This window comes from Podarcis bocagei, assembly GCF_964188305.1.
Source record: "Podarcis bocagei genome assembly, chromosome: 1".
Classification (NCBI taxonomy): domain Eukaryota; kingdom Metazoa; phylum Chordata; class Lepidosauria; order Squamata; family Lacertidae; genus Podarcis; species Podarcis bocagei.
Window position 1 is genome coordinate 23,905,815 of NC_138125.1, and position 14,694 is coordinate 23,920,508.

General features: G+C 41.1%; 1 protein-coding gene across 5 annotated transcripts in view; it reads left to right on the plus strand.

Moving 5' to 3' along the window:
• Positions 1–14,694, plus strand: part of LOC308574593 (cation channel sperm-associated auxiliary subunit beta-like) — a 56,035-nt gene that overhangs the window by 7,563 nt on the left and 33,778 nt on the right. For 4 of the 5 annotated variants that reach the window (XM_081172602.1, XM_081172606.1, XM_081172605.1 and 1 more), the window contains 11 exons: positions 458–610; positions 2,930–2,990; positions 3,709–3,804; positions 4,431–4,577; positions 5,654–5,746; positions 6,893–7,011; positions 8,125–8,157; positions 10,162–10,228; positions 10,673–10,719; positions 12,155–12,307; positions 14,251–14,403. In XM_081172602.1, the coding sequence (XP_081028728.1) occupies positions 458–610; positions 2,930–2,990; positions 3,709–3,804; positions 4,431–4,577; positions 5,654–5,746; positions 6,893–7,011; positions 8,125–8,157; positions 10,162–10,228; positions 10,673–10,719; positions 12,155–12,307; positions 14,251–14,403 (1,122 nt within the window). The remainder of the gene's footprint in view (positions 1–457; positions 611–2,929; positions 2,991–3,708; positions 3,805–4,430; positions 4,578–5,653; positions 5,747–6,892; positions 7,012–8,124; positions 8,158–10,161; positions 10,229–10,672; positions 10,720–12,154; positions 12,308–14,250; positions 14,404–14,694) is intronic. The other variant, XM_081172603.1, reaches the window with a different exon arrangement.

The following is a 14,694-nucleotide window of genomic DNA, read 5'->3' on the forward strand; positions in this document are numbered from 1 at the left end:
ATGGGCATTAGTAACACAACAGCAGAAGATAATTAACACCTTCGATGTAAAGTACTAATGTAAGTTCTACTGCAAAGATTATATAATGGTTATGTAATCCTGGACCAAGTTGAACGGAAGTTTGTTTTTTATCGTTTCTTTCCTTTCTTTTTCTTTTTTTTCTGAATGTGTTGTTTTTTTGTTAATTTTCTTTTTTCTTTTTTTTCTTCCTTTTAACTGTATGTATATATGTATCTGATGTTTGATGTGTAAAGCGAATCTCTTTTCTAATAAAAATTAAAAAATATTTTTTAAAAAAGAAAAAATAATAATAATTATTTATTTATTTACTTGCTTACTTACTTATTGCAGCTTCCGCTTTTGAAATCAATGCAGGTTGCCATTTAAAGGTTTAAAAATTCCAGATGTTGTGGATATGTGCTTCATATGTTAATCCTGGTGTTTTTTCCTGTTAAAGACTGTCCGCTGTCATTTGTATAATATCAATAAGCCCGACACCGAGGAGAACAGACGGAAGAATCTAGTTCTTTTTACTTCAGTTGGTCTTGCTCCCAGCATCCAGATCTTCAACAGTACCTACTCCAAAGTCTTCTACTTCAAAATGACTCTGGTAAAGCATTGCGGAAGGGCTCATAGCACATCATTTACATGCAGAAGGTCCCAGGTTCACTCCCTGGCTATTTCCAGTTAAAAGGGATCAGGTAGCAGGTGGTCACCTCTGCCTGAACTCAGGACAGCCACTGTCACCGGATACTTATTAAACAATGCCATAACATTCGGCTGGAAACTTACAGTGGTCCAATGTGTAGCCCATGGACCGCATGCAGTCCTCAAGACCTTTTTTGTTGGCCCTCAGCAACATTTGATGCCCTCTCAGCCCTCACACTGCCTTCCCAAAGCCAGCTAAGTGAGGTGCTGGGTTTGGGAAAGGAGGTGCGAAGGCTCTGGCAAGGTACTAGAACCCTATTACCTCCTTCCCGAAGCTGGGAAAGTGCTAACTTCATCAAGGCAGTGTGTGGCCCACAAATTACATGGTCAGAGTGCTCTTGTGGCCCACTTGGTATAAAAGTTGGGCCGGCCTGAGCTAGATGGACAAGCAATCTGACTTGGTTTAAGGAAGGTTCCTGGGGTGGATCTGCACTCATGGTTTTTAACATTAAGGAAGGCTTAAGGAACGGTTTTTATAACCATATGGACACATCACGTCCTACTTTTAACGTTCATAATGCTTTATTAAAATGTGATACCAGAGGGTGCTGCAGAGCAACCAGCAACTGGCAGTAGGGAGACAGCTGTTTTGATTTTTAAAAAAGGTAAAAAAAGAAAAAGAAAGAAGCTTTATTTTGCAAGTATGCCCTGTGACGTTTTGTAACAATATATCTAATATTGTTCTAATAACGTTAAACAAGTCAGTGTAGATCCAGCCCTGTATCCCCTTTGAACTATGGTGTGGTATTATACAATTTTTTAAAATGTGGGTTTTTTTGTTTTTATTATGTATTTTGTGTTTTTATGTTGTGATTTTATTTTAGAACTGCCCTGAGATCTGTGGATATAGGGCAGTATACAAATGTAATAATAATGATAATAAGCAATAAGCAATAGAGTGGCAGCTGTCAATTGCTGATTTTAACTTAACCTTTTCCTTAAAAGAATGCAAACCCCACATGAACTCTGCAAATAAATGCATGTGAAAAGCGTTAGCAGGAATCAAGTATCATAGTCATGGAGCTTTTCCTGATGTGCTTTACATTGTTTCCAACAGTGTAAGGTGCCAGTGGCATTTTCTGTATTAGTAGGAGCCGGGCACCTTACTCTCTGGATCATGTTGTAGCATGCCAGAAAGGGGAAGTTTCTGCTTGCTCTCTGCTACTTCAATGGAGGATGTCTACTGGTGGCTACTAGCAATGATGGTGGCGATGCTGTGCCCTCCATGGACCATGGATGCAATGCTCTGCTTCCACAGTTGGAGGCTGTATGCTTCTGAATACCATTTGTTGTGATCCGTAGGAGGGTCGTTCCATGTCAAGTTATCCAACTTTTATACCTCATGTCATCCAATTTTCTTCATATTTTGCACACTTGTTGAATGAAGAAAACTAAGTTTAAAACTTTTTTTTAAAAAACCTCAGCCCATTTTTTAGTTATGAGGGTTTGAAATTTTTAAAAATTGACAATTTTAGCCTTCCAGGATTACACAAAAAGCTTAAGAGCTCAGCCCAGAATTGAGGTACATCAAAGCTAAAAACACCAATCTCTTCAGAACTTCATGGGCTTTAATAGCACATGTCACATAATGGACTTACTTTAAATTTTAAATGTCAGCTAAAAAAAATATTAAAAGTGATTAAAAAAATTAATATGGTTTTGAAAAATCCCAAAACATTGTATGGATTATTTAATATTTCTAAGGGCTACTTGCAAAATTTCATCTTGGGGTCTCACTGGGATCACGTATATATATATATATATATGGAGAGAGAGAGAGTACATACATGTCTGCCATATTGGGTTCTATTTGGGATAAATGGGTCTTTTGGGAGTAAAATATAACAGAAAAAAGCAAGACTTCAAACTATAATATCAGTTACTTTAGGCATTTTTTTAGAAAGTTTTTCAATTGAAAGGTATCTGAAAAGCTTGTCAGGCTTTTCTTTTAAAAATGTGTTCCAAAGCCAAGTGATAGCTTTCTGTTGCACAATAGAATTAACACTTTGAAAGAATTCTTGTTAGTACTTCATTTCATGAACATTAACAACAAAATACATATCAAACCACTGTGAGAAACAGTTCTTAAGCTATGAGACTATCAGCTATGAAAATTCATAATTGGAAAATCAGTCCGCACAGTAGTTTACCTAAATGTATGTGACTCTTCAAGTATTTAAGACTAAAAATCTTGGGTTGCCATCCTTTTTTTAAACAAAAGGGAGAAGGTGTGGATTCGTGGAGTATTGACATCAACCGAGAAGAGTTAACATATAATACAGGTGAGAGATTTATAATTTCCACTTATTTATCCTCACAGGCTATTGATGCTTCCTTGTGTTGTTGTTGCTGTTTTTGTACTCACGTAAGGTGGTGAGTACATTTCATTTCAAAAGAAAAACTTCGCACAAAATCCTGCTGGCAGGGGGGAAATTTGGAAACTTGGTAGTGAGCATTTGGCACAATCTCAAATGGTGCATAAGTAGTATACCAACTTCAGTGGAGAGAAAGCAAGTTTTGGGATAATGTATATTGCATTTATTTTGACTGTGATATTTTTGTAACTTAAAACAAAAAACTTTTTGTAACTTGAATAGAAAAAAATAGAAAAATTAATTGGCTAGAAAAAATATGCAGGGCTGTACATTACTAAGAATTCAATTGAAGAGCAGTGCACCATTGTAGGCAAATTTGAGAAGAGCATGTAGTCGTCATCAACTTTGGCGATCTCTCGTAGCCGAGTAATATTGACATAAGCATACAGCAATATCCACATGTGTCTATCTGCAAGTGGAATGGGTTTCCACTTGTGCGACGAGTTTTTGCCCCCTGAAATTTGCTCCAGAGGGTTTGGTCGTGGGGATTGCAAGAGGGAGGAGAAAAGGAAACCATGTTGTGTGAGCAAAGGCCTGTTTGCCTGACGTTGGATATCACCCATAATACTTGTGTACTTATATGACTAATCTGTCTCTGTCTTTCTTGTACATGCCGCTGAAACAGATATTAATCCAATTGAGGAATGGTTTGTAAAATTTAATATGCATCATGGTTTAAATATGTTCACTACTACGGGAACCTTGTTGGATGTCACACGAGGTACGTCATAGCTCATAGGGAGTGTTTGCGGTTTTGTAAGTAATTGTGGTTTCATGGAAATTAGCACGGACATTAAGTTTTCTGAATTTATTCATAAGATATGGAATGTTTTATTTATATTCCGCTTTTTTTGGTCCAAAGGCTCCAAAGCAGTAAACAACATTGATACATATGCATACAGAAGAAATGAATGATAAAATTGCAACACATAAAATATGTCAATCAAAACAAAATATAATACTGGCAGGATTTCCAATAGCCACCCTCATGAAAAAAGAGAGCATCCCGTGTGTGTGTGTGTGTGTGTGTGTGTGTGTGTGTGTGTGTATTCTACTAAGAACAGGTCTAAGGAAGGTACTCATTACTTGAAGCGGTCTCCTAGTACGCTTCAATTTCCAGCAGACTTAGACAACCTTGTCTCTTCTGTATGCCTTCACCCACTTCTGTATTTCCCCCTACCTTCCACCACAGTGATGGCAGTCCCATTCCCATCCCCCACCCCAACCCTGGACCAGACTGATAACATCCCTTACTCACCTCCAAGCGTGTCTCCACAAATTTCAGAGATAGTCGCATATTTCCTAGAAAGAATTTTTGCTTTCTTAAACATTAGTGCTCTTTTGCAGATCCTCTTCTCCAGTGGTTTTGGACCCTTGGTGAATACCTGAATATTAATGATACATTGTCTGAAGTAGCCAATATCCAAATAGCAAAAACTCCTTGTGCAAGTGATGTAGCATTACTTGGTCTGATCTATAAAACTAAAAATATAGGTAAGTATCTTGCATTTTTACATAATTAGCTGATCCACCAGCTTCATTTTCCAAGTGGGTAAAGTGGGATGCAACATTTTAAAATAAGTATACTTGTTTACTCAGAAGTAAGTCCCATTGTGTTGACTGAGTTTCTCCCAGAAAGCTCAGCAACTTTTACTTCTAGAAATATAGCAACCCTAGGCAGCAGGGAAAGGCCTTCTTGCTGCCATGTGCTTTGAAAAGAGTAGAGGAGCAAGTTCCCCTTGGAGCAACAGGACTGAGGACCTTCTGTTGTTCTCAGAGGGCCTGGTGCAGCTTTCATGGACAATTCCCTCTCACAGCAATGGAAAAGACTTTGTTGTTGTTTACAAAAAGATCATTTGCAGTTTTGCAAACCTTGTGCATCGCTGGCACTATTTTAGCTTGGCAAGCAAATGACACTTGCATACCGACCATTCAAAATAGATGGAATAAATGGTAGGTATGCATTTTTTGAAATGGTATCCCCCCAAAAAAAAAACCACAATTAATTTGAATTATTTGCTCACTGGTTTGTTTGTTTTTAGTCAAATATGTGTGTGATGGTGAAAAGCATGACTACTAGAGCATTTTCCTGAGAATCTCAGGTGGGAAGGAGAGGACAGGACACAACCACTACACTGCAGCGTATTCTACAATAACCACAGGAATACGCCAGGGATATGTTTGCAACTGTGCCCCACCCCACCCCATACTGAACCACCTGCTTGTGCTTATTAACTTAGATATGTGGTACTAGTAAAGCAGGCAGACATGCTTTCTTTCAGTGTGTGCAAGTAGGTTTGAGCTGAGTTTTTAATTGTATCTGTGGATACAGGGGTGCTTATTTCCTGATTTTGCTGCTGTTGTGGTGATAGGTTGTTCTTCTACCTAGACTCAACATATATTTGTAAATAAACTCAAATATCACAGAGAAACCTCCGAACCAAACCAGCTACACTGCTGAAATTTCTGGGAAATATGAAGCTTTATAACAGTTTAATAAATGATGGTAGCCTGGCTTTATACTGTGATTCAGTTTTCATGTAATGATTAGTTTTCTTTTGTATTTGAAGGACTAATTTTAGGATTGACTGACAGTGGATTTATGGGTGGGGATACGGTATGGTTTAACTTGTCTGCTACCATTTGTGCCATCTTGGAAAACGGTAATTCTTATTTTCAATTGTTTAATTAACCCATATGCATTTCCTTTTTATTTGTAGCCTGTCTTACCCCAAGGCCTTAGAACACGTTGCACTTTCATAGAATGTACGGCATTGGTCCGAATACAGACTACACCCCTAAAATGAGATCTCTCAAAACATAGATTCTCTACTTATAAGATTGTCACCATAGACTGCACTCAGGTTTTATGTGAGCCAGATTTTGGGGGGAAGTGTGGCCTATATTCAGACCAATACAGTAATTGTAGGTCTCAGAGTGAAGGTTGTGGTGTGATGTCCAGTTCAAAACCCTAGGATCTGGAGAGCCCTCCCTCATCCCTTTTCTTTGGACAGTGATAAGAAAGAATCTCTGCCTCCTTGGGTCCCAAATTTCAGCTTCTTGGCTATGGGAACCCTCATCCCTCAGCATTTAGGGTCTTCTCTCCCTGGGGTGGGATTGACAGGTCAGATTCTACAGCCTGTTTAGGGCTTTTGACTGATGCCAGCCTTGAATCTGGCATGTTGGGCTACTGGTGCTTTCAGCTGTGGTTCCCAGGGTTGCCATTTTTTTTACTCTGGAGTGCAGAACCTCCAAGTGTCCCTATTTTCCAGAGACAGTCCCAGATTTAGACGAGCTGTCCCGGTTTCTGATTTGATCCCGGAATGCCCCACTTTTTCTTAGGATAGCCCTATTTTCATCTGAGAAATACTGGAGGGTATGGAGTTATCTGACCTCCAAGGCATCTGAAGGCAGTCCTGTATAGGGAAGGTGGTTTTTTAAATGTTTAATGTTTTATTGTTTTTTATAAATGTTGGAAGCCACCCAGAGTGGCTGGAGCAACACAGTCAGATGGGCAGGGTGGGAAAAGTCAGCCTCTATTCTTGCTGCCCCCTGAACTTGCCTTTGCTATATCTTTTTTTAAAAAAATGCAGCAAAGGAGCAGGGTTCGAAAGAGCAGATTTCATCACTCCACCCTCTCTAAAAACCACATAAATCTAGACCTTCTTCAAATGCATATCAGGTGCATGGATTGCCCAACAGATCTGGGTGTCTCAATATGGGTGTAATTTGCCATGTCTATAACAAGTAATGATGGAAGTCTGAAAGATGCAACTCAGGTTACTCACAGTGCCTTTTCTCTCCTCAAGATTGTTACGGACTTGCGCTTGTGGATCTCACCGTAACAAATACTCGTCTTGTACTCCTCACCTCACTAGGATTATTTATCAGTGATGATCTGCGCATTGTAACTGGAAAGATGTTGCAGGTATGTATGTGTACTTCTAAATATCCCTGTGTCCCCTTCCCCCAATCATCTAATGTTTTAAAAACCACTGGTAAGCATACTGCAAAAAAACTAAGTTTGGAAGATCTCCTCCTGAAATCTATTAACAGTTCAATGCCATACAGGTCTGCTCAGAAGACAATCTCATTCAGCTTAAGACTATAACCCTACTATACACATTTCCCTGCAAGTAAGTCCCATTGAACATGGTGAGAACTGTGTCTGGGTAGGCACATCTAGGATTGCGTTGTTAATCTGTGTACTAATCATTCTCTCTCCAGTTCACCTGATGAACTAAGTGTATGAAGAGGCTAAGCTGGTTGCTTCGTATGTGAACCATTTTAACCTTACCAAACTTGTGGTCTTTTTCTATTCTATGGGGAAGTGGGAAACTTTGGAAAGAACTTGAAAGGACAAATTTTAAAGGTCTTGACAGCCTGGAGCAACCTAGCCAGATGGGCGGGGTATAAATAATAAAAATTATTATCATATTCCCATGCTTCACTTTTGCTGCATATTTTGTGATTTTAAATATCTGCCGGGGTCTCTCAATAAAGAGTACTTGCCCCAAACTTGGATCTTGGTATCCAGGACTTCTCCTTTCTTTTTTTTTCTTTGCACCAACGGTAGCTTTGCTGCAATTAATAGATACCTCTTATATTAAGATCAATCTCTGTGGCCCTGCTTCAGGAGTGCTACCTTTAGAAGTGAAGGGGATTGTGACAGGGCCTTTTCTGTTGTAGCCCCTTGTCTTTGGAAGCCTCTCCCCAGAGAATTTTGCTGGCACCATTGTTGAATTCTTTTTAGTGATGGGCATGGTACTTGATTTCCTTAGGTGTTTTAGCTGTTGGTTTGTAGCTATTGGTTATTTCCTGTTATCTCACAGGAAAAGTACATGCCCTGGCTAGGTTGCCCCAGGCTGTTGGTGGAAGCAGGATTCTTATGTCACTCAAAACAACCAATGACCATGTTAATAATATTGAGTCTAAGTGGTAAATGAATATATAAAGTAATACACTTGTGAAATTGCTTGTGAAAAGTGTGGGAGAGAAAGTGATGATTCATACAATTTGGTCTTATTGTGTTTTATTTCAGTTCAACAAACCAACCTTATGTGGCTTTGAAATGGTGAGAAATTGCTAAATGTTGTGTTTGTTGTTCTCAGTGGTGTGTTTTTGTAACATCTCACAAATAATGTTTTCTGAAACTCTTTCTGGCATTCATTTTGTTAGCCATTTAGAAATAAGTGTCCCAAGGATCATAAATCACATAGTATACGGATCCTAACAATGAAATCCAGAGACCCTGGTACACTGGGCAGAATGCTAACATTGGCTTAGTATTGACATCAAATGTGTTGTCAGAATCCTATGCATTTCCAGCTGCAAGTTCAAATGTAAATGGCAGCACTCTAAAGGAGAGAAAACATAGCAATATATTGTGACACACACACACACACCCCAGCACTGACACAATGCAATCTCTGTATGCTAGGCAACTGACACCTGCAAATCAGCCGTGTTGCTTCCATGCCCTCACCCACCTCGACGACACATAGAAGACAGAAGCTTGCAGGCACACACACAGAGCCCAATAAACATAGCTTTCTAGCGACAACACAATTGACAGGAAAACTCACAGGAATCAGTTGCTTGATAGCCAACGCCTTGCTTTTTATATTCTCAGAAGACACTGAACTTCATTTCTCCACCCCCACCCCACCTCACCCCCCATGCCGACCAACTGCATGGTTTGTAGACAGGGGAATTACAGTGGTGCCCCGCAAGACGAATGCCTCGCAAGACGGAAAACCCGCTAGACGAAAGGGTTTTCCGTTTTTGAGCTGCTTCGCAAGACGAATTTCCCTATGGGCTTGCTTCGCAAGACGAAAACGTCTTGCGAGTGTTCCGATTTTTTTTCGCTCCCCCCCCCCTTTTTCTAAGCCGCTAATAGCCTTTTAGCCTTTAATAGCTGCTAATCCGCTAAACCGCTAATAGCGCTAAGCCGCTAAGCCGCTAATAGGGTTGCTTCGCTAGACGAAGGGACTCGCGGAACGGATTATTTTCGTCTTGCGAGGCACCACTGTATTGGGCCGTCTTTGTTTTTATTTTTATTATGTAATCTGCGTTTTTTAATTGAAATTTATTGTTGTGAACTGCCCTGAGATCTGCAGTTATAGGGCGGTATATTAGTAGTAGTAGTAGTACTATTACTACTACTGGTTTATCACAGTCGCAGTTCACAGAGGAATTGCTGTGCTGAGGGGTGTGTGTAGATGAACTCCTTTTACTCTTGTCCCAGTCACAGACTCATCCTGGAGATTGCTGGAGTAACAAGCTGAATGAGGGTTGGGGGAAGGGATCCCTCTTGGCCCATTCCCATTAATACAGAGAATAGAGCTATAACTCACAAAAACTTTTATAAATTGCTTAGAGGCTATTGCAATTAAGCAGTATATAAATTACTGTGATAAAGCAGTGAGTTTTGAAAGCAAGACATGGGATAGTGCATTGTATATTTCCAGTTGCTAGTTTCCACTTGTGTGCTATAATTTCAGAGGACAAGAGGAATTGGGTCCCATTGAGGCCATATAGCTATCCTTTGATCTGTGAATTCCCTGACAAGGTTATATAAACAGCTGTCAATGTGTTAAATCAGAATTCTGTGCTGCATGAGAAGAACAGAAAGAGGCAGTGGGGTAGTAGTTTTGGGGAGGCATTTTGTTTCATTTGGCAGGAGCATTTTCACTTAAACCCTTTCTTTTCTCCTGACTATCATTGGGAGCTGGAATGAGATCTTGGGGAAGTTGGTATCTCAACTACATCTTGCTCTGCTTCTGACATCTCTGTAATTCTGTCTACTTTTGGCCATCAATTCTCTTGAGTTGTTCCACCACCAGCACCACTACTAATATCACTGGCATTGCCACTAGAAACTAGAAAGCTAGTGCTGTTTTCTGACATTTGACAGTATTGTCCACTGTCTTCCTTAGTTCCACAGAGGTTTTTAGGCAATGTGTGATAGTTAGAAAGGACGACTTGTACCTCAGCAGACCCTTTCAGAATCTTAACAGCTATACTATGCAAATTCACTTGGCATGCTAAGTATTTCCTTGTCTTTTTCCGCCCACAGGATGATTATCTTAAAGCTGAAATATGGTACAGCCGCCAGTGTCTAGCTAATAAAGAATTATATGAAAGTAAGGAAACCAGGGACTCAGCTAGATTGGTAAAGAAAAGTGATTTATATGTGTAGAATGTGTAACTTGAATCCATGGGTTCTCCAATGTTATGGAGAAATATAGCTGTGTCATCTAATGTCCTAATGTCTGCTTCCAATGTCTTCATGTAGCTGTTGAATAGCATGGGGGACAAAATAGCACACTACAAAACTCCTTAGTGTAAGTGGAGGCAAAGAGTGCTCCTGCAATGCTTGCCTGCAATAAACCAGCTCAAGGCAGAGAGCATGCCTCTCCGCTCATACACACTTATATATTTTAAGGCATGTAACAAAAATAATTTCAAAATTTCACCCTGAGTTCTTTTTAACTGTTCACATGAAACTGGGTTGATGCCTTTTGTAAACTATATTTTAGAAGTGCAAGCACTGAGTTGTAGCTAATATATTTCTGCTTTTCTTGCAGCAGACTATGTTGGGCTGTCATTCAACAAAGATAAGTCATTGAGCCAGGTAAGGCAAATGACGATAAAACCTTATGAAAATATAGTTGAGGTTTGGTGCATTCTGTTCAGTACATAATTTAACTTCCTGGCCACCTTGGCAAATTAATATTCAGAAATCAAAAGGACAGTTGAGCCAATTTATTACTGGAAGCTTTTGTGGTCACTATCAGAGCTTTTAGGGAACTGGCTGCCATATGCTATTAGGATAAGTTCAAAGTTCTTGTATTTATTTACAAAGCCCTAACTTGTAGCATAAGGAGCTTATGATAGCATAAGGAGCATCTCAACCTTTAGATCACTACCTGATCACTGAGGTCTTTGGAGGAGTCACTGTTTGGGGTCCCCACACGTCCTTGTATTCACCAGGGCCTTTGGTTCAGTACTGTTGGTCCAAAAAAGCAGGTTCAGAGCCCCAATCCAGAACAGGCTTCTGATCCAGGCTTCTGAGTCCCACAACAGTTTCTGGCAGAAAATTCTATCAGTTTAAACATATACACAGGCCCTGCTTTCTGCCTGCTAGCCATGCAAAAATTCACAAAATGTCCAAATGTAAAGAATTATTCTATGCCTCGCTATACACTCCACAGATTCAGATATCTGAACATCCAGAGTTTACCCACTTTCTTAATTCCTTGCATCTTTGTGCTTTGCTAGTCGGTGGCAGCTATTTGGGGGAAGAAACCATGCAGGGAGGGAGGGAGGGAGCGAGAGAGAGAGAGAGAGAGAGAGAGATCGGACAAATCAGAGCAGGAGAGATTGGACAATTCATTTCCCCCCTTTGTCTTTCTTTTGCTGTTAAGCTGCAGCCATCTCAGGAAGAAACCATGGAGAGACAGTATTGGGGTGGGGGTGGGGTGGGGTGGAGAGATCATACAAAGACCACGGTTAGAAACGTTCGCACAGGAATTGATGGAAATGATGTGAATGCTTGCCCATCAAATGATTTCCAGGGAATGCATAGTGTTTGGTTAGTAGGACCTGTGTGTACTTTTTAAAAAGCATCAATAATGAGCAATTTGGCCCTTGCTCTTGTAAAATCTTCTTGCTTTGCTTCTTGTTTGCTTTATACAGGAGAGGCCTGCTGAGTGGAGCACTGACACGGCGAGTTGCTGCCACTTACCAGGAAGGAGGACAGGAGGGGCAAGGTAATGGGGAAACCACTGCTGCATAAGTGCATCATCATCAACATCAGCATGTTGGTGCACCGTACAGCTCTGACCTTTCTGTTGCCTTGGCCCTCCACTTCTCCCTCCTGGTCAGTGGCAGTGGCTGTCCTGCTAGGAGGCCAGGTACACACCATTGCCCCTCCCCACTAGCCACTCCTGTATATTCAGAGCTCAGTGGATTCTTTAGCAAAGCTTTTAAGTTCGAACAATGATATATTTCTAAATCAATTACTTTGCATCCTTTTCTTCTTGTTGTTTTTTTAATTAAAAAAACAGGAATCCACTTGTTTCTATAGCAATGATACATTTCAAAAATGGCATAGCTGCTTGCCTCACAAAATGAAAGGTGAAAGGCACTTATCCAGACGGGTGGTTTCTTTTCTTGTTGATTATGAACAGAACACTGGCATCGCTTTGTTATCTCAACAGGTACAGTGCACCAAAAGACTCTGATTTAATTATTATTTAATTGATAACTCTGAACAGATGGCAATTTGCTGCTCTTGTTTAGAATGGATTCTCATTTTTTGTGATGTGATTTATGGTTTGGTGAAAGCATTTGAATTGAATTAGAAAGGGGGCAATTCACAATGGATGGGACAACTGATTGAAAGCCCCCTCTCCCCATTTTCCCTGGCTGACCCTCCAATATCAAACCTGTGTCCTGCAATAGCCTCAACTCCCTCCCCACCCCACTGCCAAGCTGAGTTCCTTCAGGAGGAGTGGTGGGATATTAATTAACTAATTAACACATAAACTTCCACAGTTCACCTAAGTTCACAGGTAGTCTATGAATGCCTTTCTGAAGAATATAGATCCTTCTGTTCTCTTTCAGTTCCATGATTCCAATATATATGTTGGATATTTTCTCCAAAACAATGGCTATGGTGATGTTTTAAAAAGGAAACATTTTCAAATGAGGCATTGTATCTTCTGGTGCTCTGATCCCTGCAACTGTTGTCTTTTCTAAAACATTTCTTCTTTGTCAGTTACAAATGCCACAAGTGCCTTCTCCCTCCCTTAGAACAATAATTAGGCAATATATTTTTGATTGCCCCTTAGAAGGCAGAGGAAGTGCCCAGATGCACCTCTTCTACTGCATTCTTAAGGTCAGTAAAAGTGTGTTGTTGTTGTTTAATTGCTCTTGGCCAGTCTTGCCTTCCCTCTGAGGCACGAGGGCATTCAGCTAACTAAACGTCCCGAATCTGGGACTCATAGGTGCCAATTCCCTGGGGCCCTGGGTGCCCAAACACCCACAAAATTCCCCATGAAGGGGCCAGGCACCCACAAATTTTGGTGTCAGGGCCAAGCATGCGGCATGGCACCCACGACCCTGGGCAACCACGACCGCGGGGCTAAGCTTTCACTCCTGCTGGGACTTTGAGGCCTGTCTAACAAGCACTTCCTGAAGAGGCAGAAGCAGCAGTGTGGCAGAGAAGAAAATGAAATCCGTACTTGGATTACTTGATCTTCTTGCAGCAGGGCATTCTGCCCATCTGAGTGCAGTTCTGGCTCCATATGGCAGTTCTTTGAGCCAGCACTTCGTGTATGTTCCCTTTTCTCAGCTTCTTTTCTGAACTTAGAGGTCCCAGCCTCTCAGAAAGTGCTTATTAGCTATGCCTAAGGGATGAACCAGGGCCTTCCCTTCAATGAACGCCTTCCTGATAAGGTCTAAATTGGCTCTTGTTAGGGCAACTATACCTGCCGAGTTCTAACACTCTGCTTGGACACTGTGTTTCTGCTGTGGCACCCACAAATTTTGGTGTCAGGACCAAGCATGCTGCATGTCACCCACAACCCTGGGCACCCACGGTCGTGGGGCCAAGCTGACACTCCTGCTGGGACTTCCAAAGCACGTCAAAGTGCAAGTAGATAAATAGGTACCGCTCCGGTGTGAAGGTAACCAGCGTTTCCGTGCACTGCTCTGGTTCACCAGAAGCGGCTTAGTCATGCTGGCCACATGACCTGGAAGCTATACGCTGGCTCCCTTGGCCAATAAAGTGAGATGAGCGCCGCAACCCCAGAGTCGGTCACGACTGGACCTAATGGTCAGGGGTCCCTTTACCTTTACCTTTAAGTGATGGACCAGGGCCTTCCCTTCAATGAACACATAGCTGTCAACTTTTCCCTTTTCTTGCAAGGAATCCTATTCAAAATAAGGGAATTTCCCTTAAAAAAAGGGAAACGTTGACAGCTATGAATGAACGCCTTCCTGGCAATGAGAAGGTCTTAACCAGGTATGAATTGGCTCATGTTAGGGCAACTATACCTGCCCAGTTCTAACACTCTGCTTGGACACTGTGTTTCTGCTGTATCATTTCTTTCTTTGATAATGCATATGTTTAACTGTGTTTCTTTCTTTTTCTTCCTAGAATCGGGCATTGATATCAGTGCATAAGTTAACAGACGGCAGCATGAATAAAAAAAGAAAATTCCCAGCCTTCTGGTTTCCAGATCCGCGATTTATACCAAATGGATTGTATTTTCACACAAACAGCCATTTTCTGTATGCATATGGCAATCAGGTGTGTAAGAAGGAAGGTGTATTAACAACTGGCACATAGTGTTGCAAAGGTGGCATGCCGACCCTCAACCTCAGTCAAGCGGTAACAGGATTCTGGGGGTTCCAGACCCTCACCCTGCGGCCGTGTTTCCCTTGAGAATCAAGACACAGAAGTCACACATCCTCCAACATTTATCCGATGAAAATAGGAACGCCCCATTCCATAACAATAATTCTACTATTTATACCCCACACATCTTACTTGGTTGCCCCAGCACTCTGGGCAGCTTCCAACGTATGTAAAAACATAATA